This window comes from Fusarium verticillioides, chromosome 5 (genome assembly GCF_000149555.1).
Source record: "Fusarium verticillioides 7600 chromosome 5, whole genome shotgun sequence".
NCBI classification, from domain to species: domain Eukaryota; kingdom Fungi; phylum Ascomycota; class Sordariomycetes; order Hypocreales; family Nectriaceae; genus Fusarium; species Fusarium verticillioides.
This window is the reverse complement of record NC_031679.1, coordinates 3,657,853-3,682,668: the sequence shown is the minus strand read 5'-3', so window position 1 is coordinate 3,682,668 and position 24,816 is coordinate 3,657,853. Positions and strand designations below refer to the sequence as shown.

Genomic DNA, 24,816 nt, shown 5'->3' with positions numbered 1-24,816 from the left:
ATATCGCCAATAGTAAATTTCCTTACATTTGTCCCAATGCTTGTGTTTGTGTGTGTCTGTTCCAAATCGCACGCCTCCGTCCGCCCCTTTCCTTTCCTTTCATGTTTAAGTAAGTATACATGTCTAATAACAGTATTGCCTTTTCCCATAATGTAATGTTAACAGTACAGTAAGAAGTATAGTATGGCCGTTAGAGATGTTGCGGGGTACTTTGATTCCTCCTCTAAAAGTTTCCTGTCATGTCATGTCATGAAATGTTTTTTTTTTATGTTTGTTTTTTTGTGAGAAGATGATGACGATGTAGTAGTAGTGGTAGGTGGTTGATAGATAGGTAGGTATGTTTGTATGTGGATGTGTAGGATGGGGCATGATCGACGTGGGTTGGAGCAGGATAGAGACTTGCCGCGGCGGGTAATCCCAGCACGCGGTAGGTTTGATGGATCGACATTCTGTGGTGCCGTGTTAACCTACGATGTCATGACATGCCTTACAGCATGTGATCCATGATACCGGAGTCAGTTCATGTGAAAGGTGAGGTAAGGTCAAGAGTCATGGCAAAGCCAAAGGTGTGGTCGATCCCCATCAGACAGACTTTCACTCTCTACTCCAGAGCCACTAGCCCGCAAAGCTCAGGGTACCTTTGGGCAAAGGTCTCAGCCAGACGCCAGTTGGAACCGTTCATGGCATGGGCCATGAGGGCATCCGTGAGCCCGACGTGGCCCGTCTGCGGATCTGTGACTAGCCCGTCTAGCGGCTGATAAGGCCAATTGACAAGGCGCAGCGCGTCGAAGTAGACCCTTTGAAACTCGTCTGTGGCGTAGAGATCCTGCCGCTCGATGGCGGCCTCGCGCAGACTGCCCCAGAGGAGCAGATCGAGCCATTGAGGGTGCGGAGTTGTCAGTTGTCGCTCTCGCGGCACGTAGTCTTCGCATAGTCGAGCGCGTCTCTCTGGGGTAGGCTGCGCAAGCCAACAGATCATGGTTTGCAGAGGCGCAAAGATGGCGATGCGCTCAGTCAGTCGTGACATTCCTGCTGTGTCGATGAGGCTGCGGATGAGGTCGGTGATGGGATGAGGTGAGCAGGCGATCTGACCTTGGGGATCATGGCCGCGAAACAGTGAGCGCACGTCTATCTGATGAGGACCTAGAGTGTGAGCTAGAGACTCTGTGGTGATCATGCGGCGGCAGTCCTGGAGGAAGCCGACTAAGAGCTCATCAAAGCGACAGGCCGGCGGAGTGGTGAGAACGGGCCCAGATCCCGGCCAGGATGAGCCCGGTTGAGTCTGGCCCTTCAATGGACCGAGGACTGAGCCTGGGGGTAGTAGACGGGATACATGTTCCAGGCGGGCTGCTGCTGTTGAGCCATGTAAGTATGGGACACGGGACGAAGCGAGGGGTTGCTGAGGCGGAATCCGGCGTCTAGACACTGAGTGTGATTAGTCTCCTGTCTTGAGAAGCGAGAGCGGGAGTGAGATTGCTGGGTGACCGTACCGTGAGAGTCAACATCTTCATACTCCATCTTGATCACGTCCTTGTGAGCGTGGCCGACGCTGATGCTGGAGGAGCTTGTGTTGTTTGAGGGCATCAGCGAGGTGGGCACGCTGGTGGGAATGTAGCCGGCGCTGTAGTCGTCGGCAGATGAGGAAGGGCTTGAGACGTTGGAGGGGACGGGGCAGGGGACAGTGCTGGCCCATGACTCGCAGTTGTTAGGGAGGGGGACGTATTGCTGTCCATAGTCGGGGATGGGGCTGTAGTCGCCAGAAGGGAAGGGAGAGCCGCGAGGACTGGGGATGGCACCGCTGCCTGTGCTGAGGTTATCATCGTATACTGAGGGGCTGGTCAGAATGCTGTTGTGCGGTGACGAGGACGCCGGGATGGAGACTGAGAGGACCGTACCAGGTGCAGAGTAAGGCGACGAGGTGATTGAGACGCCCATGTTCTCCTTGAGTCGCATGAGCTCCTCCTCGAGCGCCTGGTTCCGTCGCAGAAGCTCCTGGACTGTCTGATCACGGCTCTGCTTGCTCTTGAGGTCCTCCAGCTCGCGCTCCAGGCGGTCAATGTGCTCCTTGGTTCGCGCCCGGATAGCCCTTTGAGCCTCTCGGTCGTTGGCTCTCTTGCGCGCGAGTTGTGAAGGTGTGAGGGTAGAGACGCTTCGTGTGCCTGTTGTCGGTGCGTGTCAGTTAGTGCTGCTGATCATGGGTATGTATGTATGTATGTATATATGAATCGAATTGACTTTGCTGCTTGGGCGCGATGTATGCAAGTGTGTATATGTGTGTGTATGTGTGTTTTTGCTTTTTCTGTCTCGCGTGGCTAGTTAGGCTTTTTGTTTACTTACCCTTTCGCTTAGAGCTCTTTGCAGGCTCGGCTGATGATGAGCGGACCATGTTGTCGGTAACGTTGTTGTTTTGTGAGGAGTATGAGATTGTGTGAGAGTCGGGTGAAGAAGAGTAAGGCATAGATGACGGTGACGAGGTGGGCGATGCGATCATGTCAAGTCAGGTCGACAAGATGGAGAGGGAGAGTGAGTATGTGGTGGATGTGAAGTGGGTATATATATATAGAAGGCCAAGACTTGTATGTGACGGATATGTTATACAAGTATGAAGGATGAAACCTCAAGTCAAGCAAGGTGAGGAAAGGAAGGGTCCCTGGATGGTGTATATATGCAAGTGAGGTGAGGTGAGGTGAGGTGTGGTGAATGGATATGAGTTAGGATGAGATGAGATGTAGTAGAAGCTGTTGAAGTCTGTGGAGTCCTTGTGGTCTTAAGTCAAGGTCAAGGTCAAGGTCGTGCAAGTAAGTGTTCGCATGGAGATCGGCCCAGCTACGCTACTGTACTGTACTAGAGTAGAGTTGATCGACGAGGGGACAAGGGGTGTTGTTTATAACTATTTTCCCTATGGCGTCTCTGGCGTAGAACAACGAACGAACCCATCCTCTTTTTCTTTTTTTCGCCTTGGAGAAGGTGTATCTCCAACGGAGGAGGCGTGCTCCAACGTGTACGTACTGGTCGTGACGGACCCTTCAGGCATGGCTAGGCTCACCCCCTAGAGTGGGAGGCCATCATGCTCCCTGTTGGTATTAGTGTTAGCGTTGGTCCGTCCGGCTCATGGGCCAGCGAGCGAGCAATGGAAATGGAACAGCAACAACAAGGCTGGTAGAGCGTGGGTCCTTCTGGTACGTGCTGGCTGGAGATGGAGCTGCTGGTGCTGGTACTGGTCCTGGTCCTGGTGCGCGGTCCGGTGCGCCACGCTTCGTGTTAGAATGAGAGTGTACTTTGAGCTTGTACTGAGGACATTGAATGTGTACATCCTCCTCCTCCAAGAGACTCTTCTTCTCTTTCTTCGTCTGCTTCTTCTTCAGTCTGGGGTGGCTTGGCTTATCCCTGTTTCTGGAGCGTTTCTTGCTTACAGATTCGCTTCTTCGGCCAACCCAATTCTTCTTCCAACGTACATACGTCGTCGATAAGCAGACTTTCAGAAGAGCATTCATTTTCCAAGAATGTCCAGTTTTTCATATCCACGAACCAGACATGCCCGTAGACATTCAATGGCATGGTCTCGTCTGGCTTGACCTGGCCTGACCTTGATTTGACCCAATAACCAATTCCTCCTCCCCCCTTCTCAAATCGTCTTTCACAGTGAATGGATAACAACACCACAACACACTACTAACAGCAAGTAAACTCGGCGGGTCCACATCATCTTCCTCGTGGTTTGTGGTTCCCAAGGTTGATTGACGCTCCACTGCAAGCTCTCGGACCCTTTCTCCTGCGCTGAGCTGAACAAGAGCTTCGCTCGAGGGCCGCCGATACCGTCGAGTTAATTCGTGTCTCTCGCCTCTATTGTCTGCGACAGGAAGAGCCCCTGTTCTGTCCTAAACGATCAATCGTTATTGATGTGATGTGTGGGCTCTGCGGCTGACTGTAAGGCAAGTATCGTAATATGCTCCTCGCTTGACAGCACATTAGCAGTTAGCATCGCCGTTCCCTTGGACGGTTGGCGTTTTGGCTCTGATGCATCGAAACATTTCAACGCATTGAATGTCTTTGTGCATTTCATTTGATCATCAGAAAGTATTCCAGTTCGCCGCTGCTTTCGATTACAGTACCATCCCCGATAGCCATGCCCACGTTACAGATGAACCAGAGGGATTGATGAATCCAATCATCTGTCTTGCTATGCAGGAAAATGTCACTGCAATTAGCGGTGGAGTCATTCGACGGGCGTATTATTCCCAACCATGCCTTGCTTCGAGGCGTCGTGCTGCTGTCTGCTATGCCACCCTCGATTAATCGTGGAATATCGATGGTCCTGTCTGTTGTGTGTGCCTCAGTATCTCCCATCCTGATAAAACAAGGGTGTACTTGTTGTCTCAGAGCCGATAGCTCATGCCTGGGGTGCCCTTAGATGGTTGGGCCCTGAAGGAAGTTGACTGTTGACCTCGGCCTTGACCTTGACCTTGGATTCGAGCCTGAACATAGAGCAAGGTACTGTAACTCATGGTGTACTGACTGCACTGTAGCGTAGCGTGGCCCCCAGGGAAGCTCCCCCAGAAGCGTGGAAATGGACAAAGTCCCAGGGCACCAAGATGACACTCTGCAGCACTGAATCGAGAGCCCATCCCTACCTACCGCGCTCCCCCCCACTACCCACTATGGACTATCGTAGCCTATGACCCCTGCAGGATTAGACTTTCATCCCTCTAACCTAGCCGATATCCGGCGTAGTCGAATTCGGGGTCAGGGTGTGAGGGCACCCAGTCGCCAGTGACGGCTCCCTAGTTAGCGCGCTTCGCGGTTCTAACCTCGGAGGACTCTAGGACTCTTCCACAGTTGATCCAAGGATCGTAGTGTAGCGGTGGAGCACGTGGGACCAGGGGGCCCATCAGTAAGTGAGCGTGCTGTAAAGCCAAAGTCAACCACCACCAGACACTCGTCCTCGACCTTAGTACAGTATCAGAAGTCGGACAAAACGTGGGAGCGTTACCATGGAGTGTTAACGGCACCAGCCATGCCTATCGCGAGTCGTACAGTATCACTCTGATCCTCCCCTTTTCATGCTAACTCTACTGTAAGTACTCGACGGCGTCGATCCAAACCCGCCCCCATATGGCATCATCACGGCCGCTTGTATGATCTGTGAGTACCGTACCGTCGACCATCTTGCGGTCAGTCCCAAAGCCAAGAACCAGTCCCCAGATCAGGCGCCGGGGCACATGGCAATGGAGATGGAGCCACGCTGCGGTCCTCTCTGTCTGGTCTGTATCAATCATATCTCTGCTGCAGTCTTCGGATTCCCCGCCAACATTTAACAAGAAACAATTCAGAAATCCACTCCATGCAGATCCCCCGTCCGTGTAAGTACAGTACAGTACATACAGGAGGAAATACTTGGCTGCAGCGCACGGAGCCCAGCATTCAGTCAGTCAGACTGTCTGTCAGTCCGCCCAGCGGACAAGATGCCTCCTTTGAGGAGTTGTCGGCCCTCAGAGCGCCAAAGCCATTTCCACTGCATGCATTCAGTCTGCTTCTTTTCAGCGTGGCAATTCGTTACTCGGACAAATGGACTGCACATTTCGCAGTCGCCGTAAGAAAAAGCAAGACAACCTAATCAACCACGGTCGCAATTCGGGGCTGAAAGTCTATGCTGCGGCGCAGCCAGGAGTAACTCCCCCAGGAGGAATAGCACATCAGCACAGGGCGGTTTTAAGGATGTGGCCCCCTAGGACTCAAGGCCGTGGTGAGCCGCCGCTGACAGCTCATTTGTGCTGGCTGCTTTGAGTTTTTTGGGGCATGCAGGTGAGCTCCCTCTTTGAGACTTTGGAAGGGAACAAAGAATCTTCTCTGCCAGGTTCCCCGAGCAAATGAGCGGTTCCCGCGGGATCTAGATCTAGACTGAGACTGAGACTGACCGACAGACTCCTGCATGGCGTCATTCTTTGCTGTGAGGCACCTCAATCGCAAACCTCGATGAGAATCTTGTTTGTTTCTTTACTTGCTTGCTTGCTTGCTTGTTTGTACTGTATTGCGTGTATCGAAGATCCTTCAACCTCACCTCACCTCACAAATGCTTCACCAAGTTTTTGTTGTATTCTATTCTTGACAATCATGACCGAACCTGTCTCGGCAGTTGAAAAGCTGAACTGATCTTGATGCGCGTCCGTCAGCTGAAATCGTCAGCAATCCATAATTCTCAACCGTTTTCAGCATCTCTCTCCAACGTCGCGTTGCATCAATGACGTCTCACTGAAAGGGTTCCTTGCTCCCATCCCAGCAGGGCCTCTCTCCCCCCCGACTAGAGCCATCTTTCTCCCGCCGCCAAACACCGAATCTTGCTTTTCGATCTTGCTCAGCGTTGCATTCAAGGTGAGAGAACAACTCTGATCGTGAGGTTCATCCCGCGCTGCGTGAGCGGGATGGACCTTTGACAGTTTTGACTAGAGTTCAGCAGCGCGAATTGATTGCCATTCCCAACTGTGACCAAAGAACCAAGACCCGGGAACTTGGTAACTGCTGCTGCCGCCGGCAAGGGTGAAGAGAACCGAACCCGTGGAGAAGGAGATGGGTAACGCAGCAAAAAAAGCAAGCAATTCCCAATCATGAACTTGTTTTCTTTACCCCAGAAAATAGTGAAAAAAGAGCAACAGCCGCAAATGGTCACCCGCAGCGCAGGCTTCGATCATGGCTTGCTTGCGTGCTGTGATCCATATCTCGCTAGCCACAATTCCGCTGCTGTGCTAGAGCCTAGAGGACGGACCCCTTGCCAACCGATTGATTAAACCCATGCTTCGTGGAGCTCGCGATGTGATACGGAGTACATACACAATGATGTGATTCGACTTGACTGGGGCTTTTTTGTTTTAGCCAGTCCAGTGGATAAAGCAATTGAATGAACTTGATCAAAACCCTGTCAGGGGCCTTGTTGTCTTGTCTCGATACTCCGTACTCTCGTGATGGATACGCACGCCAGCAGTTGTCTGGTGAGGCTTCAATCCGTATAATTGCACGTAACCAATCCTCGACCCAAGATCCCCGTGAGGATCTACAATAGCCCCATGACTGTCTACCCCATGTATCGTCCACCAGGGCCATGATGCCTAGTCGGAGTTCTGTTTCTCCATCTATTAGCATCTATGAACCAGTGAACTCTCTGGCTCCGGCCCCGGAGCGTCGAGCAATCTTAGACCTGTATCGAGCTATTTCCCAAGTCTCGTAGCCAAGGCGGTCGTTACGGTCTTTGTCGGTTGGTATAGCTCTTGGCATCGACTCTGGGATCCTAGGGGAGGAAAGAAAACTCAGGACCTTAACCATAAGTGATAAAAATGCTTAGGTAGATCCAGTCTAAACTTAGGAAACTTTTTGCTAAGTTTTATTTTGACACCCTGCATCAAGGTTCGGTGTTTTCTTGCCCCCTGAGGTCATCTTTCTAGGGTCCTTCGTATGTTCTGATCTTGTGTTCACTGTGGAATGCTTTGAGAGCTTGAGCTTTGAGGGACCCATATTGGCTGATTGCCTGCCCCGTTGGAGACTTACGGTACTTCGCTTAGATTGACCCAATTCCTCCGAGAATCATTGGCCTTAATTCCTCCCGGTTCCGCTCCAGAGAACTGGTTGTCCCAAGGGTGAGGAGATGAGTTTAGTCTGTCAGTGGCTTCCGTACTGGTTGCTTCATGTTGCGCCTCTGGCGTCGACAAAGCCTGTAGTAAGTGCCCGTTGTTAGCCACCATGGAACCACTGACCTGTCTTAAACTTTGGGCTTATCTGTCACAAATCCGCGCTCCCGGGTGAACTTCACCCGGTGAAGGGTATCCCGAGGGGGCCGTAGCTAAGACAGATATCGGTCGCATGCCTCGCATCACAACAACACAAACCCTAGGCTTGCAATTTCGAAGAATGTTCAAGGGTTTCGAAGCCAAGCCCTATCTTGGCTCAGCCTCCAGTGTATACGGGCTAGGAACCCTCATGCATAAGCTAAATAGTCATAGTCTGCCTGTTTTACTGACGGGGATAGGCCGACCCTGGTCACGAATAGTAGATCCACAGGATGATGACCCGGAAATCGGATCCTCACCCTGGCGCCGGGGATCAAGCTGGTCCTGTCTGATAGGTTCGGCAGCTTTGCAACTCTCATCCAAGATGTGCTATAGTTCAGCTGCTCATGTGTATCTACGAGTTGCCATCTCGTTCAATTTGGTGGCGTTGTCCACGGGATGGTCGTCATATGTAGTGTAGTGTAGGCATCTGAAGTTGTTTGCTTGGTGCTTGCTTGTTGTACGGAATGGCAATTATCATGATATCTCAGGGTTCTCGTCCTTAACCGCCTCCACCAATTCCTCCATCCCACCCACCGATGTTGGGCCACTCATTCCCTTCGGTGGAAGAGCCCATCGAGGCAACGGGCTAACATATGACCAGGCACCGCCTGCATCTTCATACCGAAGACTGTGGAGCCATAGCGATAGCTCATGTTCACCAGGGTCCGAGTAAAGAGGTGTCTCGCAAATGTCGCAGAGCTCGCCCGTAAGCTTCTCGGCCCTCTTCTCTTCATATCTATCCACCATGGCATCGTAATAAGCAACAGCTTCCGCCACTTCGTCTTTGCCCATCCGAGACAGCCGGCTCACGATGTCTTCGTCTGTGTTATGAGTCGCATCGGCGTCATTTTGTCCCAGATCAACGCCCCAGACCCGCCGGTTAGCATAGATAGGATCATTTTGAATAGGATGGCCAAGATGTTGAAGGTGAACCCGCAACTGATGAGTGCGACCTGTAACAGGGAGACATCGAACAATGGAGTATCCCTTCTTGTTTGCCCAAGGGCGAAGTTTCTCCTCCTGAACCTGTTCAGGAGTTTTCGGGCGGTCGTTTGCTTCGCTCTCTCCCTCGGCAGGATAGTAGGCCAACTTCTTAAACACAGTTCGGGCTGTCTTGCCATTCGCGCGCACCCTGTTAAGGCCAAGCTTGGGAGATATTTGTAGAATGGGTTGGTCGCAAACAACCTCGCCATCGGGGAACTCGCCCATCACTCGAGCGATGTATTCTTTTCTCACTGTGCGGTCCTTGATCTTGATGCCCAAAGCCTCTGCAGCAGGTGGGTTCTTTGCAATGAACATGATACCACTTGTGAGACGGTCCAGGCGGTTGCAGAGGTATGGCAAGAATGCTGGGCCGCGGTCTGATTTCATAATCTCAACAACCGAGTTGAAGTTGTACCTGCCTGCAGGGTGCACGGGAACACCCGCGGGCTTGTTGATAACGATCATATCTTCATCCTCGTGGATGATCTGTACAGGATCCTCTGTTACCGGAGGTTCATGACGGTGCAGAGTGTGAGAAATGAGGTCACCATTCCGGAGAATATAATCGGGCCCGACTCGCCGACCGTTAACAAAGATAGTTCCCCGTATCATCGACTGCCGATAGTACTCTAGCGGACGGTCCCTGAATTCAGATTCATAGATTTCAAGGAGGGGTCTGTTCCGCCATCTCTCCTTGCAATGTGTGTTGTAAGTATAATGGTATGGAACTACCCGACGCAATCCATCTCCCTCAAAGTGATATGGCCGAGGCCAGGGGTCTCCAACCGGTGTAATGAGGGGCTCGTCTGACTCCGAGACCTTTGGCGGATCTTGCTTCTTCTTTTGCTTTGGACGTCTTTGATTTTGTTGTTTATTGTTGTTGGTGGCGGCTTGTGGTGGATCGGAGCTTGGTTGGCTCGGGACAGGGCTTGGTGTAAGACCCTTGTCACTCTGAATATCAAGATCCTGGAAAGAATTCGCAAAGATGTTGTCTTCGGAGGGCGAAGCCTCAAGCTTCGGTGACGACGTAGCCATTGCAAAGAGGCGCCTTCCACGAGGGGGTAACGAGGAGGCTGTGACTGTGGCCCTGGACAGTGACCTAGATCTTCGTAATGCGGAGGAGTGCGGGCCGAGGAGAAGAGCAGCAGCTCTCATTCCTCAGCAACAGTCGAGGAGAAGATGCGGCGCTTTTTGCGGCGCTTTTTAACCTTGTGTGCGGCAGGCAAAGGTATGCCTGGAAGAGAAGGGCGTCTTCTTCGGCAAAGGGTTGAAAGAATGTGTAGTGACAAATTATCACTGACGTCTATGGGCTCGAGGATTAGCGAGACTCCCTTGGCAAACATTGTCTTTGAAATTCTGACGATATCTTTTTCTGTGGGTTGAGGCAACGGCAGAAACGAGCGGTGACATGCGGCAGGAATGGACCCCTCGCCTGTTCTAGGGAATTAATCCCCGGGCGGTCTGAGCCTTTTTGGAGAGTCGACTCCTCTGCAGAGCAAAGGTAAAGCCTGATTTGCCCGTGTTGGCAGATGGTTTCAAGATTCCCCCGCCAAAACGTCAATCTAGTCAATCTAGAGCCCACTGACGAACAGGGCTTGAGGGGGGCACTGGCCTGCAGGCGTCTAGCCCAGTCCAGGCCAGGCTTCCCCGTCTTCCACTGTCTCTCGGGTGCTCTAGGGGATTTGAGTGCCCGACCTTAGCAGGCTTAGCTGCCACGACCGCGGAATCTAGGTCAACCGTCCACTAAAATCAGCCCCGCGCGCGGACAAACCGCTGTCGAAGACGGGAATGCCTCATGAATTCCCGGGGCTGGGAACAAACAAAAACAATTCAGAGTGAACGTATCCGTACGTCAAAAAAGACCTCGGCTTTTCCATTATGAGATTGGGCAACCCAGAACCTCGGAAACACATCCAAAAGTGAATACCCCAGGAATTCACTGCTTCTCGCATCTCATCTTATTCCATTTCAATTCAATTCTGCCTCCATCGTGATATTGAGATCTTGCCCCTTGGCTCCCGATTCTCTGAACACTGGGGCTGTTTCCTCATCGACACAACATAAACACCATCGGAGACATAAGAGGTCCAGACAACAAGGCTACCCCATAACTATTTCACATCGCGCGCAACTGTCGAAGGATCAAATCATCAGTCTCAGTCCCTTCAGTCTAGACTCATTGACCTCGGTCGCATTTCTTGCTTGGTCTGTTTTGTTTTCTTGGCAATTCGCCCAATAGACTTTACGCCTCTCTACCCACGCAGACGGCGCTACCAGTTGTTTACTACCACAAAACAAGTCCTTCGTAAAGTGAAAAGGGCATAAGCAAAAAGCCACGGTCGAGAACGCTACGGATCCATTAACTTACCCCAGAGAATCGAACCGCGGAATGGGTAACAAGGCTTCACCTGCGGAGCTCAAGACCCGCAAGAGAGAAGACTATCGTTTCTTCCTTGACTACCGCACGCGATGGTGAGTTCACGCCTCATTGATGCTTTAACTTAGTAGCTAAAGCCGTATCCTTTGCTCCGGATTATTACCATCGCTCATCCTTTGACCCTTCCCTACCTTATCTTTGCGAACTGCGGAATGCGTCAACTGTCACAGTGACATCTCTCACGTGTACAAGGGATATGATTTATCGCTTCGATAGACTGACTCCCTTGTTAATAGGAACGACAATGATATGTACGACCACATGAACAATTCCGTTTACAATTTTTTGTAAGTATGATCAAAAGTGACGATCTCTCTACGATCTCAAGATCCAGCGAGTAACCCTCAATTCTCAGATTCGACTCTATCATCAACGCATACCTCATTGAGAATTGTGGTCTCCATCCTCCTACAGCACCACAGTTTGGCATGTGCGTGCACACCCACACTGACTATTTTTCGTCTATCGCGTACCCTGCTGTCGCGGAGCTTGCCCTACGTGTCAACAAGCTAGGTAAATCTAGCGTCACGTACGAGACGGCGCTCTTTGAGAAGGGCAAGGATGAGGTGAAGGCGGTAGGGGAGTTTATACAGGTGTATGTTGATCGTGAGACGAATAGACCGCTAAAGGATGGTATGGCCTCAACGCTTCGTGAGAAGCTGCAGGAGCTGGTCGTTGATGACGATGCAATTAAAGCAAAGGCTAAGCTTTAAGGATATATGGAAGCATTGGATATGAATGGCTTACATGAGCCACTGTGATAAACAATTAATGATTAGTGCTATTCGCCTGCCAGTTAGTATACCTACCACAGGCCAGGATCGTCGAGGCCAAGAGGCTCAGTACTGCGAATTCAGAAAGTCATAAACCTGGCTTGTGAAACCAGTAAAATTTAGTCACATTATTCGGCTAATGTTTCGTTTGTATTACTATTAGCTGCTGTATATGATGCCTGTTCATATTCCTGGCACAATATTACTACTATGTTCAATGACTTACACACCGACTTGTTAATTGCACCAAAATCTCACCTTCACAACTGACATTCATACTTCTTAGCCTGCCCTCCATTGAGGCCACTCTCAAACATCAACTCCAAAAACTCGAGATCCGCCAACGCCTCCTCGACGCTCTGCCTTTTATCCGGCCTTCCCTCAGCCAACGCCTTCGACCACGCCTCAACCTCCTCCGTCACACCGCTCGTCCTCTCAAACTCTTTGACAGCAGGCTCACCATCCCACGGCGTAACGGTCACCTTATCTCCGTCGACCACCACAGAGCCCTTCTCGTAGCCGAATTGGAATACTGAGGTGCTCATCTTGGAGCCGCAGGACTGCTGGTACGTGCCACTTACACCGCTCTTGAGTCGGACCACCGCGTTCACGGTGTCGATTGGTGCCAGGTGAGGTTGTGTCTGAGTCGTGAAGGCTGTCACATCGACTGCTGGATCTGTGAGGAGCTGTCGTGTCGCTGCAGAGAAGTGCACTCCGCCGTCGAGCAGGAAACCACCCTGAAACTCGGGCTTTGCGCGCCAAGCGGTGCCGTACCATTGAGAATCCTCGCTCATGTAGAAGAACACACGTACACTGAAGTGCTGCAGCTTTCCGAGCTTGGAGGCCTCCGCAGCGGCATAGTCGAACGATGGCTTGTACCGAAAGTTCTCTGCAATCGAGAAGGTAGCTTTGTCTCCCAGACTACGGTAGTACTCGATCAACTTCTTGCCATCAGCTACGGTGGGCGCAAGCGGCTTCTCGGCAAGGACATGCTTGCCAGCAGCAAGAGCAGCTCTGATGTGCTCGGGCTGGCTCGGGATGGGCAATGCGATGATGACGGCTTCAATGTCTTCACGAGCAAGAAGGTCGTCAAAAGACTTGCCGGATCCCGAATCGGCCGAGTACAAGTCCGGGTCTTGGCCGGAGCGGGTGTTCAGGGCAGCCGTCTCCTTGGCCGACTTGAGAGAACGGGAGTAGATGGCCTTGAGGGCGAGATTATCTGCCTTCATGATAGCAGGCTGCCGGGCTTCTGTTCAGCATTCATTCTGCATACGTAATTGGGCGGTTGTATTGGGGGTTTCGCACCATGTGTGCCTGTTTAGCGAACAAGCCTCCGCCGATCAATGCTACGCCGATGGGAGCCATTGTTGATGCTGCACTGTACTGTAGGCAGAGCTATTTTGAGGTAGTTGTTTGTTATCTTTGGGGTAATGAGTTGCTACCATATGTCGGCAGTTCTCTTGGGAGAATAGAGAGAACAAGAGTTATGATGTCTTGTTGGAGGGCGGGGTTTCCCCTCCATCATGGAACCCCCACTGTCGATTCCACCTTGTTCTGTTTCGTCTACGTAGAGATTTGTCAATCATGGATGTTGGCCAATGTGCATATTCAGTTCAGCATACAATTGTCTATGTACGTGGTATAGTTGAAATCTCTTCAACTCCAAGGCCTAATATTGTCATCATGATATACAAGTGAGGTTACCATCTCCCCTGTCTATTTTAAATGCCCTGTGCTTCTTGAAACCGTTACTAGTCCAAAGCACCAACGGAAATAACTCACCACCAAAGAAAGATCCAGTGCATCATGGTAACATCCATGGATCGCATCCTTCACCGCTGCTACAGACCCCTGACGTCACTGAATATAAATATTCCGTCGGACACTTTCGGTGTACTGTAACTCACTGTATGCGATGCAACTCCACCCCCGACTCTTCTCCACCAAGTCTGAGTGAGTTGAGTTTGAACTGAATTGACGGTACGTACGTATCAGTATTACCGTGCCAAGCCAACAGGCATAGAAGGGGAAAAGACGCATGAGAGAAGCTGAAAATCCAACCCTGCTACAACTACCCAAAGCAGTCGAGGTGTGGCAGGGCGTGTGCATGCATCGGTCGCGTCTGCAATCTCCTCTGTCACTGTCAGTGATTATTGGCTCCAACTGCCATGAAACACAATAAAATAAGAACAAGATAGAGAAGAGGACCCTGCTCAACTACCGCGACGCACTTGTACTGATCGGGTATGTATAACCGTCGCAACCGTTGGCTTCTTCTGTGCCGCGGATCTCACTCCGCAGAGCCTATGTGGCTGTCAGCTAACTAATCGACTACAACCGTAACATGCAACTGTATCCGCTACACTACATACACTACGGATAGCTTACCAGGCTTACCTTGCGGGCTACAGCTAGGTACCTACTAGGTAGCTTAGCCTGCTTAGGTATCTAGCTACAGCCTACCTACAATTACACCTACAGGCAGTAGTACATGTGCGTGATGAGATGGATGCGATATGATTGATGCAGCCAGTGCATTAATAAACTTCGACTTATCAGTGGCATGTTGCTTCGTACCTGTTCATCCCTTTGCTTTTTTCTTCTAGGGCTCGGTATACGGTGAGCCTCATCATCCCATCTCCCTACACCTTGGATCAATAGCTAAACCTTCAAACAACGCCCATGACACCACTTGTAAGCCAAGGAATTCCGCTTCCGCAGGCATTCTAGCATTTTCAACATCGCGATACCGTTACATTCAACCTCCACCAGATCCCCTGTAGATCCCTCCCTCCCTCTGCATTGCTCAACGAACCCCCACAAAACATCAACCTTGAGCATTTTCCCATCGCCTAGAGCGTCTCTCTTGTTCCAGACAAGCAAGCCAAGCTCACAGACAGATATGACATATCGTAAACTTGTGCGGCATCTTCCGTACATACGTTTTGTCGCGCCATACTCAAATGTATGTCGCTCATTAGTGCCATTGACCTAACTAAACCTTGAAACCCTCCTATCTCCGGAACTCGGGCCCAGGAACGCACTCGCTAGCGTCACTGGCATCATCGACATGCCCATCCCATGGTAGGTACTGTATGTACGGTGCTAGAACTGGCATGCCGTCTCGTCTCCCGCTTCTCGATGGTCGCCAAGCAAGGTTACCCCCATCACCACCAACGTGACTGAGTGATTCCTGAAATTCCAAGTCGTAGCCGAAACTCAGTTATACCTACCTAATCCCTTCAGGCTTGCTTCACTTCACTTCACTTCGCTTATGTTGGTTATTGGTTGGTGCGCTTCAGGCCTGAGACTTTCGGACTCTATCAAGCTGCCGCCCGGTGCAGGGCGTTCGGTTGGGTCCAACGAAGATTCTATTCCGCAGCGCAGGTAGTGAGGCGTCCTCAGTTTGAAACAGCTGATGTGGAAGGCAGTTGCCTCGCGTTCTCTCTGTCATCCCTTGTCTTACAATCACCATGGGTGGTGTCATTATCGTATCGTTGTGTCTCAGAACTTACCCTGTACTGTAATGGAATTCGGAATCTTTGTATGTTTTCCGATTAATAAACTGAGATCTGTCGAAATGATTATGAATCAAAGTACTTTTTCTTTCCTCTTGTTTTGTTCATAGTACGAATATGCTGCGAGAGGGAGCGAACGAACTGCTCATCTTCCAAATGACGGGTGAAGAAGGCCTAGGGTAAGCTTTCTGGAGACGCCATGTTCAACCATGAGGCCTCCTGGTGTATACAACTCAAGTAGAACGATACTAGACAAGTTCAGATATAATGTCAATTATATCTTTGATGTACAGACAGAAATCGTGGCATGCTACTCAGTAGATAACGACAACGAATCAACCAAAACTTCGGAATCGTGCGTGCCCATGCATGAGGTGTTTAACAAACGATCTGTAAATAAATCTTGAGGGAATGCAATCCGGTTTGTATTCCAGCTTTCATGAAAAATTCTCAAGCAGAAACTGTTGGTAATGGTGATTTCATTTCGTGAATCATGATATCTCGAATAACATCTCTACAATCTCATTACACCGTCCCGGCTGTATCCTCAGCAATACCATGCCACTTATTAAACACATTATTCGGATCATACTTCCTCTTCAACTCCCTCAACCTAGGCAGATTCACCCCCCAAGCATCCTTGGGTGATATACTATCAGTCTCAATGTTGATATACACTCCCACAGGCCCCTTACTCCAGTGTCCACCCGCCGTAGCTGAATACCCATTCGTCTCCCGGATCCTCTTACACAGATTCCTGTTAAACAGCCGTATCTCTGCATCGTAGGCTGGGTTCTCCCATGCAAATGAAGTCATGGCGTCGTAGTAGTCGCCTCGATTGGCGTAGGCTGTTGCATCCTGGAGGACTTTTCGAATCTTGTCCGTTGGGAAGAACTCAATAGCTAAGACAGACTTGCCCATCCCATTGTGTGATTCACAGAATTTCCAGAATGTTTCGGCTGTTTGTAGCATTGGTTCAATATCCAGAGGCATTGTGATGTTGCCTGAGCCCATGAGTCGTCGAATGCCGTGGTCCATGACGGAGTTGAGGAGCGTGTTCGTCTTCGCCGTCGCCATCATCTCCGTATCGTTAGCGATTGCTTCTATCTCGAGGAGGCCAGAGAAATATCGCTTGGCATCTGCCTCTGAGCCGTGAAACAGAGGAATAGCAGACACGACACGGCTCGTCTCATCAGGCCCAAAGCCAATACCCAATGCGAAGCAATGCCCCTCTGAGTTGGGTCTTTCATATAACGCATTCGCAAAGTGCAGCAAGTCACGTAGCTTATCAGCTGAATACGCCAAATTTCCACTCCAGACCTTGTCTTGTCGATGAGCTCGAGATACGAAGCGAGTTGCGACTCCGAATTGCGCACCAGCGCCTCGAATAGCCCAGAACAGATCCTGGTTTGCGTCTTCAGACGCTTCGACTATCGTCCCATCTGCAAGAACAACTTCCACCTTCAACAAGTTGTCTATGGTAAGACCGTGTCGAGGTGTGAGAAAACCATGGCCTCCACCGAGTGTAAGTCCTCCAACCCCTGTGTGATTGACGACACCTCCGACTGTCGCCAGACCATGTCGCTCAAGGGCTGTATCAACGTCTTCCCATAGACACCCCCCTTCGAACGCGACAGTCATAGCTTCAGCGTTGACTTTGACCTTTCGCATCTTTCTTAGGTCAATGATCATGCCCTCGCTTGACGAGGCACCGCTGGATGAGTGGCCACCACCGCATACGGTCATTGGTATTTGATTCGAAACTGCGAATTTGACCGCCGTGGACACCTCTTGTGAGTCAGTCGGTAAGACGATAGCTGCCTATGCTATGTGAGTCTCGTGAGGGAAGTCGTTGCGTTCGACATACTGCTCTCTTGACGCAAGCCGCGCTCCATCTTTGCAACACTACCTCGTAGCCATCGTCTCCAGGCAAGAGAATATTGCCATTCGGTATGTTGTCTCGAAGCGGAGTGAAATCGTACATTGTACCACGTGATGCCCAGATTCGGTGCCGTGCAATATGGACTGCCCTTTTCAAGTGATCAGAAGCGGCATGAGGGAGCATCAGCCTGTACATAGATAGAGGGGAAAGCGAGTATTTGACAATTTTTATGGTTTTACAAATACTCACAGTTGAGACATGTCGTCATTGAACATCTAAACGGATATGATCTCCGCGTTCAGAGACCATTCATTGCTCGTATATGCATGTGACTGAAGACGGAACTTGGTACTCTGCAGAGCCGAGGTCTGCATGTTTAAATATCTTCTGATGATTCCACATCAGCTGGTATATCGACAGGCGGTAATGCGTCTATCATCCCAAAGCCATATTTGTCCACCACTTTCTCTCCTCCCATAAGGTCATTAGTATCATCGCGCCCTCCTGCGAGCCATCTTTGTAATCTAAAGGAAGTCTTCGCTATGTGATTAAAGACGTCCCAGTTCTCCATCCCGATGGACATCATTGTAGACATGGTCAAGGTCTTGATGAGACGGCCAGGGCGAATCTTGTGACAATTTGTCACGAGGGCAATCAGGACCCATGCGAAGATACCGAGAACTGATTTCCAAGTTGCCAGACCGGACTTCCAGATCGATAGCCAAAGAACTTCAATGTCTTCTTCAGAACAGGCAGAACTGATTGGGGAGCGATTAAGGATTGCTTTGTAATAGATCAAGGCCACTCTGCGGATGACGCGATACATGATGTCTGGAAGTAGGGAGGGCGATGAAGACTTGTCAGTTCTAAGTGATCCCGCAGAACTGCCTGGGCTCTCGACAGAGCTTGCTCGAGATGAATGGGAAGGTCTTGGAGATTGAAGAGCTGGGGTGTCTTCTGGTAAATTCAGGATCCTCTCGTGAAACCACTGAGCCGTTGAGAGAACTCTTTGGACGTGCTCAGACCTCGGGTTTCTGGGTAAAGCTAGAATGGCTGAGAACAAGCCCCTCATGTCGTCGAGTATTTGAGCAGTACTTGGGTGTAATTGTAGAGAATTTGAGCATTCTTTGAAAGATTGCCAATTGCTGATAAAAGGGGTGTTGAAGGCCGTGTTGAAGGGCATAGGTCGTGAATCTCGGAACTCGAAGCCGGGATGTCCATACATGGAGGGCTTGATCTCATGTGCGAGCGCCATGACGATGTCGTGACTGTACCACGTCAAATTCTTGTACGACGGAGATCAAGACACCGCAGCTGCAGCATTGTCTTGGCAACTGCTGTACAACAACTTACATGAGGACCATCTTGGCCAGATAACCACGCAAACCGAGCTGAGACAGCCCACCTCTCAGGTTGATCATCCCCCGAAGACCACTAAGGTGTGCTTTTAGATCATGTGTAGCACCCCAGTACCAAGAATCAGCAATCATCTGGACAACACCAAGGACTAAAGTATCGCTCGTTTGTGCTTGCTGATCCGTGAGCTGAGAATTCAGCATTCGATAAACCTGATGCTTGTGTGCATATTGTAAAGCCTTGGAAAAATGACGGGTTTCGGACAGCCAGCATGATGATGTGAACAAGACGATTTGGAGAAGGAGGGGATCTTGCAAAGTGCAGGGAATCCAGAAGTTCATGAACTCGTTCGCAGGATCTGGATTACCATCTACTGCACATTTGAAGCGTGAGAGTAATTGTAAGTCTAGACCACGCATTAGTGACAAGTAGACAGAAATGACAAACACAACTTACGAATGCGTACTAACTCCTTGTTTAACTTGGTAGGTTTCATGGGAAGATACTCTAGCTGTACTGCAGAGCCATCAACTGGCGGGATGATATTGTACCGCTCATCGTAATCTTGAGACTCTAGGATCTCTGTGACACGTTCCTTGGAATAATTGAGTTTGGCTGTTGCGGTGCTCTTTGCCGTGATGGTCCAGACTGACTGACGTATCGTGTCGTCGTCGTCACCATTTGGTGATGAATGAATCTTGTAAGGTAACCATAGATCGGTTCGTGGTTGTGTAGCTGAAGTGGCAACGGATGAGCTGGGACTAGTTACCGAAGAAGTTGGTGATCTTTCGTCCTCGAGATAATAGAGAGCGTCTTGGATAGTCGCAGGGTTGAGATGTGAGTAAGGACCTTCTCGTACATCTACCACTAGAGGTGGTTTAGGCCGTGAAGCTATTGGGTGATGTCTAGAGCATGTTAGTCGCTGTACTGTAGACGAGATATCCAGGAAGGGCAGTGACGAAGGGTTCATTCACGGTAGTACAGCTACACCGACCTTTTGGAAGACTTGACTTCATATATACATTCTGGTGAGGGAAACCGACGAAAGCAATTTGTACATGGTTGACTTTGAGAGCACTACGCATATTAGTCGGGTTTTGTCCGGGCATAGGTACAGGATTGGTTAACATGAAAGTGGCAAATAGTTAGGCTGAAAAGACCAAAGATGTCCCAATTCAATTGAGAAGTCCTCGATGTATAATAAAACTCACCTTTTGCTTGCGACGACGGCATTCAAGGCACGATGACGTTTGTCGCGGAGCTCGTTGTCGAGGTGCGACTTGCATCGGCGTGGCTCCAAGTACCGGCATCGTCGTTCCACCAACAACTTTAGCGATTCCCTTTTTATTTACGGAGTACTCCTCTCGCTTTTGCAATACCCCAAAAAATGATCAGATCGAGAGTGTTAGGCGGTAATATTCGGTGTCCCCTTGACGTCGCTCAAGCGACTGATTGGCTCAGCGCTCCCAAAGGAGAACCGGTCAGAGACACTGACTGAGGTTGTTGGTTCAACGACAGGCCAGGGGTCAGCGGCGGGTGGTTGTTGGTTCCAGTTAGTTAAATCGAAGATGCAAGTTTGTGTGTTGCAAACTGCAGGGAGAGAAAAAGAAAGATGGGCGTGTCTTTTTTCTTTTTTTTTGGGCTTAATGACTGAAATGCCCTGATGTTGTAGGGGTTCAGTTAAGAGCCATGTTTGTTCCTCAGAGAGGAACAGAGACAGAGCCAAGAGAGAAGAAGAGCAGATGGGAATATATCTGATGTCAATTTGAAGCGCGAGGCCGAGCCTGTGACCAAACGCGGCAACGTGCGGCTGTAGGCTCTTCCAAGGCCTGGTGCTGGTCCAGGGAGGGATTATCTGGTTGCAGCGCAGTATGCGTGTCTCTGGTGCACAGTTCCGCGGATGCAGGGAGTCTCTTCCTCTCGCCTCTTTTCTTGTCCTGTCTTCTCTTCCTTGGGAATACGCGGGTTGTAGATAGAAGGATCCAATATCGATGCAATGTCACCCCCAGTACAGTATCGAAAAGAAAAGCACCTGTTTTGTTTTGTTTTCTCCCCGTCGTTGAAGATGACAGAAACTCTCAAATCTTCAGAGGCGTTTGACAATATGCCAAGCAATACCAGAACAAAGAAATGTCTAACCAAGGCCCGCGTGTCTTTCCGTGGGTGCCGATCACAGTGACGATTCGCTTGCTTGCTTTTTCTTCTTCCCTCCCTTCTAGCGGATGTGATGCAACAGAGAGAAGAAGTTGCTTGGAAGAGAGAGAGAGAGAACACAGCAATTCTGATACTGTTATGCACCTCTTGTCTTGGAGATGGCTAATCGCACCGAGTCTCGAACTTGGATTAACACGCCCTAGCCAGAAACGTTTGCTACAAACTCTCCAATTAAAGACGACGGGCTCAAACATGAATCGAAGGTTAAATTGTGAAGCTATCCCAAAACGGTCAAGTATAGTCGCGAATACCGACGGACGGGGGAATGGATTCTCATTTTTAGCTCCAAGGCGAGCTTCCAGGCTTTCAGCTGCCTCGTGGCAAGACTCTCGATCAGTCCATTGTCTCAGTTGACAGCTGCTGATAACGAAAAGAGCGAACCGTGCATTACATCTGAGGAGGGTGTATAAGAATCCTACGACATCCCTCGAAGGAATATTCGTCGCATGTTCGTCGTAGACCAGAGGCAAACAGGGGTTCTTTACGGCTTTCTTACTTACCGTACGATCTATCAAGGCCTAGGCCTCGGCAGGGAACAATCAGTGGGGGGCCGGATGCTACCGCGAGCCCCGTCATATCGAAGATCTGCTTACCCGCGATCCTAGAGCCTTCAAATCCTCCGAAGCCCAGCTAATCCAACCATGAGACAACATAATTCCAATAGATCCCCATTTGCCATTTTAATTTAACTTTCATATCTCCGAAGAGAATAGGCAGCCGTTATGAATAAAAAGCTAGTTTCCATTATACAAGTACAGCCACTTTGACCAACAGTATAGTAGCTATCATCCCAGCATCTTTCCATCAATTTCATAGCATCAAGTACATTCAAAGGTTCGCATCCAAATAAAACCAGGTGGTATCTAGTCGTGCAGAATTAGAAGCAAAAAGAACAAGAATCATCATCCCCAGTTCCTCCACCCTCAACGCCAGTCTTATAATCGTTCTAGTTCTCGTTTCATGGATTTTCGTAGATTCGAGCTCATAGTCAAGCTCGAGACGTTATTTTATGAAAAATTGCAAGGATTGCCTCGTCAAGAAGCGGCATCAAAATATGCTTATCTTCCCCGGTAGTCGGGCTTTCGGGCCATGTTCACAGGCGGGGGCTCGTCATCGTCTAACGGGTAAGGAGGCGCGGCGGCCGCAGGCACTCTTCGACCTTGATGTTGCTGGCTCTCCGGGAGAGGCGTCTTGGGTGGCAGCGGCGGCGGTTCAATCCGTGTCGGTGGCGGCGCGGCCATGTTGGGAGGTGGCCTGGGATACTCGTCTGGGCTGACAATAGCGATCAAGTCTTGGCCCGTCACACCTTCGCGGTACTGCGCAGGTGTAGGTGATGATACTGCCAAACGATCCTCTGGATGTAAAGTCGGAGCGCTGGCGCTAGGACCACGGGGTCCTAGGGGAGGAGAATTGGGAACGTTATGTGGTACAGACGTTTCTGTGTGCATTCGTTCGTTGGAGCTTCGTGGCGAACCGTTATGGTTGTTGTTGCGGATATGCAAACTATCTGACCCCGACTCGAACGAAGACCGGCTCGCGGGGCTGTGAGGAAGTGGAACAGTAGTTGGGATATCGCCTGCAAGCTCAAATGCCATAGGCATCTCCCATGTGGTTGAAGTTGACTTGACAAGTTCTGGGATTCCTTCCGGAGCTCGTGCATGACGGATCCTGGCTCGATGAATTTTGGCAAGCTTTGATGAGATGCCCTGAATCATCCTTTGCTCGGCCTCCCTTGACATATACCGTCGAGTACCAGTGCTGATTTCGCCCAGTCGGTTCCACTCATTCATTCCAAACTCACCAACACCAACTTCCACATTAAGACGGTAGTAGGCGTCGATACTGACATTTCGTTTTCCAAGGTGCTCGCGCATCATGTACTCGTGGATCTTCTCGCAACCCTCGATCTTGGCAATCAACTTCCTTCGCGCATCTGCAAAATCACCCAAGAAGCCTTCATACCACATCTGCGAATTCGAATCGCTACCCTTGGGCCGTCTACCAGTACCGACGCTAACAAAAACACCCACTTCGCGACCGGGCCACTCGTTGACCACAGCTTCGTCCAGGGCTTCTGGACTAGGGTTGAAAGTTCCGACGCCGTCATCGTGAAAAACTGATTGACCAATGGTGATGGGCTTGAAGGCCAATCCGATCGCACAAGTGGCTCGACCAGCCTGCCAAATCTTGCAGTCGAACTCGGGAGGAGGTTCTTTTCGAGAATCGTAGGACCGCAAAAGAGCTGCGGGTGAGCCTCGAGGAGAACCCTTGTACACTGCCGTCACCGCACTAGAAAATAAGTTAGCGATGCTGTCATGGGTAGAAAGCAGTTGAGGTATGACTCACGTTTTGGTGCGGTTTTCTCGATGATCGTATAGGCGCGCGTTTGGATCGCCGTATCTCGAGTTATACGCAGGTCGATACGCCATTTGCGAGGCGGGACTGCGAGCGCTAAAGCTAACGGTGCTTGCATTGCTCTGGTTTCGGCGAGGGGCACCGGCGCTTGAGTACATCGCAGCGTTGAGAGGATTTGTGAGGGGAGAATCTGAGCCATCGTTGCCTTCCCTCTCCTTCACCGTGTGTTCTTGGACAGCCGCCTTGATAGCCTCTTCAAGCTTGCTGGCCTTGAACAAGGTCGATCGATAGGGAATGCCCGCAATAGTCTTGTCGGTCTGGAAAACCATGCGCGTTAGACGAACGTAGAGCTCCTTACACGTCTCGAGGTCAAGACGCAATCGACCCAGCATCAAGGCAATCAGCCCGCCTGTACCAGTACCGACGATTAGGTCGAAATGATCGCATGGCTTGGGGATTTCGTGTCGCTTGGGAGCGCGGCCTTCGATCTCGACAAAAGTTCGGTGCATAAGCTCCTGGATAATAATGAATATGGAGTAACCGCGGACACCTCCCCCATCTGGCGCGTATTAGCATTGGATCAAAAAGAGCAGACGTCATCTTGGCGGGCGCTTACCGAGTGATAGAACTCGAAGAGGCGGGCCTTTGGTCGTATCCTTTCTCCTGACCCCGCCGGAGTCCATGGGCGCAGGGGACGTAGTTGTGTTGCGGCTTGCGCTTCAATCGAGTAAAGAAAGTTGAAATACAGGCGATTTGGGTGTTTGTAAAGGTGTCACTGTCGCGCAAAGCTGTTGGTGAGCTGTAGACGGTCTTGACTCTTGTCGCTTATCGAGATCAGGTGGGCGGTTGTGTTCAGAGGGTTGAAGCTGATCACGCCGCGTGGGCTAAGGTGAGTGATCTTTGATGTTTTGGAGAAGTCGAAAGCTCACGTCAAGATTTGTTGATTGATCTAGGTACAGTAAGCAGATTGTGGGCAGCCCAGGCAGTCATAGTCATAGTTCCCAGCAGAGCAGTTCTTGGCTGGCAGTGAGCAACAACCCAAGACTAAAGAACCGGGTCGGCACTACGTAACGTAACGCAGGTCGCCCCGCCTCATGGAAGCCCAGGGCACCTCAGCCATTTTTGGATCCATCATCCCTGGAAGCCCTGACGCAACAGTGAGCGGACCTCCCGGATTTGCGCGGGAGCCAGGCTCGTTAGTGGAGGAATCTTGGAAGCCCTCTACTGAGAACAGCGAGATGGTGCCCCTCGACCCCTGTAAATTTCGAGTCTTTGACTGCAGAGGCGACGGGAACCTGCCCAGCCTGGAAGCTCACGCGCCACTCGACATCCTGACAGCGGCTTGTCTTGTGGTTGGGCACAGACAGACAGGGCATTTCTCCTGGCTACTGCACGTTTAATAGAGGACATGGGGGATGCAGATGATGATCGCTGAATCCCTCTCGCTCTCTGCTCGCTCAGCCAGTACGCGTAGAAATCA

The 24,816-nt window shown here is 50.6% G+C and overlaps 9 protein-coding genes across 12 annotated transcripts; 1 reads left to right on the top strand and 8 right to left on the bottom strand.

Annotated features, from left to right (window-relative positions):
• Nucleotides 1–601: 601 nt before the first annotated feature.
• On the bottom strand, nucleotides 602–2,491 carry FVEG_16543 (hypothetical protein; the record flags this gene model as incomplete). Its single annotated transcript, XM_018905791.1, has 3 exons — nucleotides 602–1,425; nucleotides 1,491–2,159; nucleotides 2,338–2,491. The coding sequence occupies 3 exons, from the start codon at nucleotides 2,489–2,491 to the stop codon at nucleotides 602–604; spliced, it is 1,647 nt and encodes a 548-aa protein (XP_018756071.1).
• A 551-nt stretch (nucleotides 2,492–3,042) lies between these two features.
• On the bottom strand, nucleotides 3,043–3,558 carry FVEG_09245 (hypothetical protein; the record flags this gene model as incomplete). Its single annotated transcript, XM_018898228.1, has 2 exons — nucleotides 3,043–3,440; nucleotides 3,526–3,558. 2 exons carry the CDS (start codon nucleotides 3,556–3,558, stop codon nucleotides 3,090–3,092), a joined length of 384 nt encoding a protein of 127 aa, XP_018756070.1. The 3' UTR covers nucleotides 3,043–3,089.
• A 2,366-nt stretch (nucleotides 3,559–5,924) lies between these two features.
• On the bottom strand, nucleotides 5,925–7,378 carry FVEG_16542 (hypothetical protein). The gene has a single exon (XM_018905790.1). The coding sequence runs from the start codon at nucleotides 7,132–7,134 to the stop codon at nucleotides 6,748–6,750; it is 387 nt and encodes a 128-aa protein (XP_018756069.1). The 5' UTR covers nucleotides 7,135–7,378; the 3' UTR covers nucleotides 5,925–6,747.
• A 14-nt stretch (nucleotides 7,379–7,392) lies between these two features.
• Nucleotides 7,393–10,150, bottom strand: FVEG_09244 (pseudouridylate synthase). Its single transcript, XM_018898227.1, has 2 exons — nucleotides 7,537–10,150; nucleotides 7,393–7,473 (listed from the first exon to the last, which is right to left on the bottom strand). Exon 1 carries the CDS (start codon nucleotides 9,954–9,956, stop codon nucleotides 8,292–8,294), a length of 1,665 nt encoding a protein of 554 aa, XP_018756068.1. The 5' UTR covers nucleotides 9,957–10,150; the 3' UTR covers nucleotides 7,393–7,473; nucleotides 7,537–8,291.
• A 659-nt stretch (nucleotides 10,151–10,809) lies between these two features.
• On the top strand, nucleotides 10,810–12,149 carry FVEG_09243 (acyl-CoA thioester hydrolase; the record flags this gene model as incomplete). 3 transcript variants are annotated; one of them, XM_018898224.1, is made up of 3 exons in its annotated part: nucleotides 10,810–11,273; nucleotides 11,475–11,525; nucleotides 11,594–12,149. In XM_018898224.1, exons 1-3 carry the CDS (start codon nucleotides 11,191–11,193, stop codon nucleotides 11,949–11,951), a joined length of 492 nt encoding a protein of 163 aa, XP_018756065.1. In that variant the 5' UTR covers nucleotides 10,810–11,190. The 3 variants fall into 3 exon arrangements, with proteins under 3 accessions (XP_018756065.1, XP_018756066.1, XP_018756067.1); XM_018898225.1 differs by having other exon boundaries at nucleotides 11,256–11,273; nucleotides 11,455–11,525; nucleotides 11,594–11,951; XM_018898226.1 differs by lacking the exon at nucleotides 10,810–11,273 and having other exon boundaries at nucleotides 11,282–11,525; nucleotides 11,594–12,138.
• On the bottom strand, nucleotides 12,141–13,487 carry FVEG_09242 (glucose-fructose oxidoreductase). Of its 2 annotated transcripts, XM_018898223.1 has the most exons (3): nucleotides 13,317–13,487; nucleotides 12,270–13,249; nucleotides 12,143–12,202 (listed from the first exon to the last, which is right to left on the bottom strand). In XM_018898223.1, exons 1-2 carry the CDS (start codon nucleotides 13,374–13,376, stop codon nucleotides 12,272–12,274), a joined length of 1,038 nt encoding a protein of 345 aa, XP_018756064.1. In that variant the 5' UTR covers nucleotides 13,377–13,487; the 3' UTR covers nucleotides 12,143–12,202; nucleotides 12,270–12,271. The 2 variants fall into 2 exon arrangements, with proteins under 2 accessions (XP_018756063.1, XP_018756064.1); XM_018898222.1 differs by having other exon boundaries at nucleotides 12,141–13,249.
• Nucleotides 13,488–16,054: 2,567 nt separating this feature from the next.
• On the bottom strand, nucleotides 16,055–17,513 carry FVEG_09241 (hypothetical protein; the record flags this gene model as incomplete). Its single annotated transcript, XM_018898221.1, has 2 exons — nucleotides 16,055–17,350; nucleotides 17,397–17,513. The coding sequence occupies 2 exons, from the start codon at nucleotides 17,511–17,513 to the stop codon at nucleotides 16,055–16,057; spliced, it is 1,413 nt and encodes a 470-aa protein (XP_018756062.1).
• A 274-nt stretch (nucleotides 17,514–17,787) lies between these two features.
• Nucleotides 17,788–20,077, bottom strand: FVEG_09240 (hypothetical protein; the record flags this gene model as incomplete). The annotated part of the gene is made up of 5 exons (XM_018898220.1): nucleotides 17,788–18,679; nucleotides 18,765–19,173; nucleotides 19,224–19,672; nucleotides 19,762–19,844; nucleotides 19,979–20,077. 5 exons carry the CDS (start codon nucleotides 20,075–20,077, stop codon nucleotides 17,788–17,790), a joined length of 1,932 nt encoding a protein of 643 aa, XP_018756061.1.
• Nucleotides 20,078–22,039: 1,962 nt separating this feature from the next.
• FVEG_09239 (hypothetical protein) lies at nucleotides 22,040–24,019 on the bottom strand (the record flags this gene model as incomplete). The annotated part of the gene is made up of 3 exons (XM_018898219.1): nucleotides 22,040–23,270; nucleotides 23,328–23,895; nucleotides 23,953–24,019. 3 exons carry the CDS (start codon nucleotides 24,017–24,019, stop codon nucleotides 22,040–22,042), a joined length of 1,866 nt encoding a protein of 621 aa, XP_018756060.1.
• Between the last annotated feature and the right edge of the window lie 797 nt (nucleotides 24,020–24,816).

Excerpts from the sequence above, each read along its gene's own strand:
- FVEG_16542 (XM_018905790.1), bottom strand. The coding sequence starts at position 7,134 with ATGCTAATAGATGGAGAAACAGAACTCCGACTAGGCATCATGGCCCTG.
- FVEG_09244 (XM_018898227.1), bottom strand. The coding sequence starts at position 9,956 with ATGAGAGCTGCTGCTCTTCTCCTCGGCCCGCACTCCTCCGCATTACGA.
- FVEG_09242 (XM_018898222.1), bottom strand. The coding sequence starts at position 13,376 with ATGGCTCCCATCGGCGTAGCATTGATCGGCGGAGGCTTGTTCGCTAAA. Across the intron at positions 13,250-13,316 it reads TCGCTAAACAGGCACACATG|CCTGCTATCATGAAGGCAGA; the intron begins GTGCGAAACCCC and ends GAAGCCCGGCAG.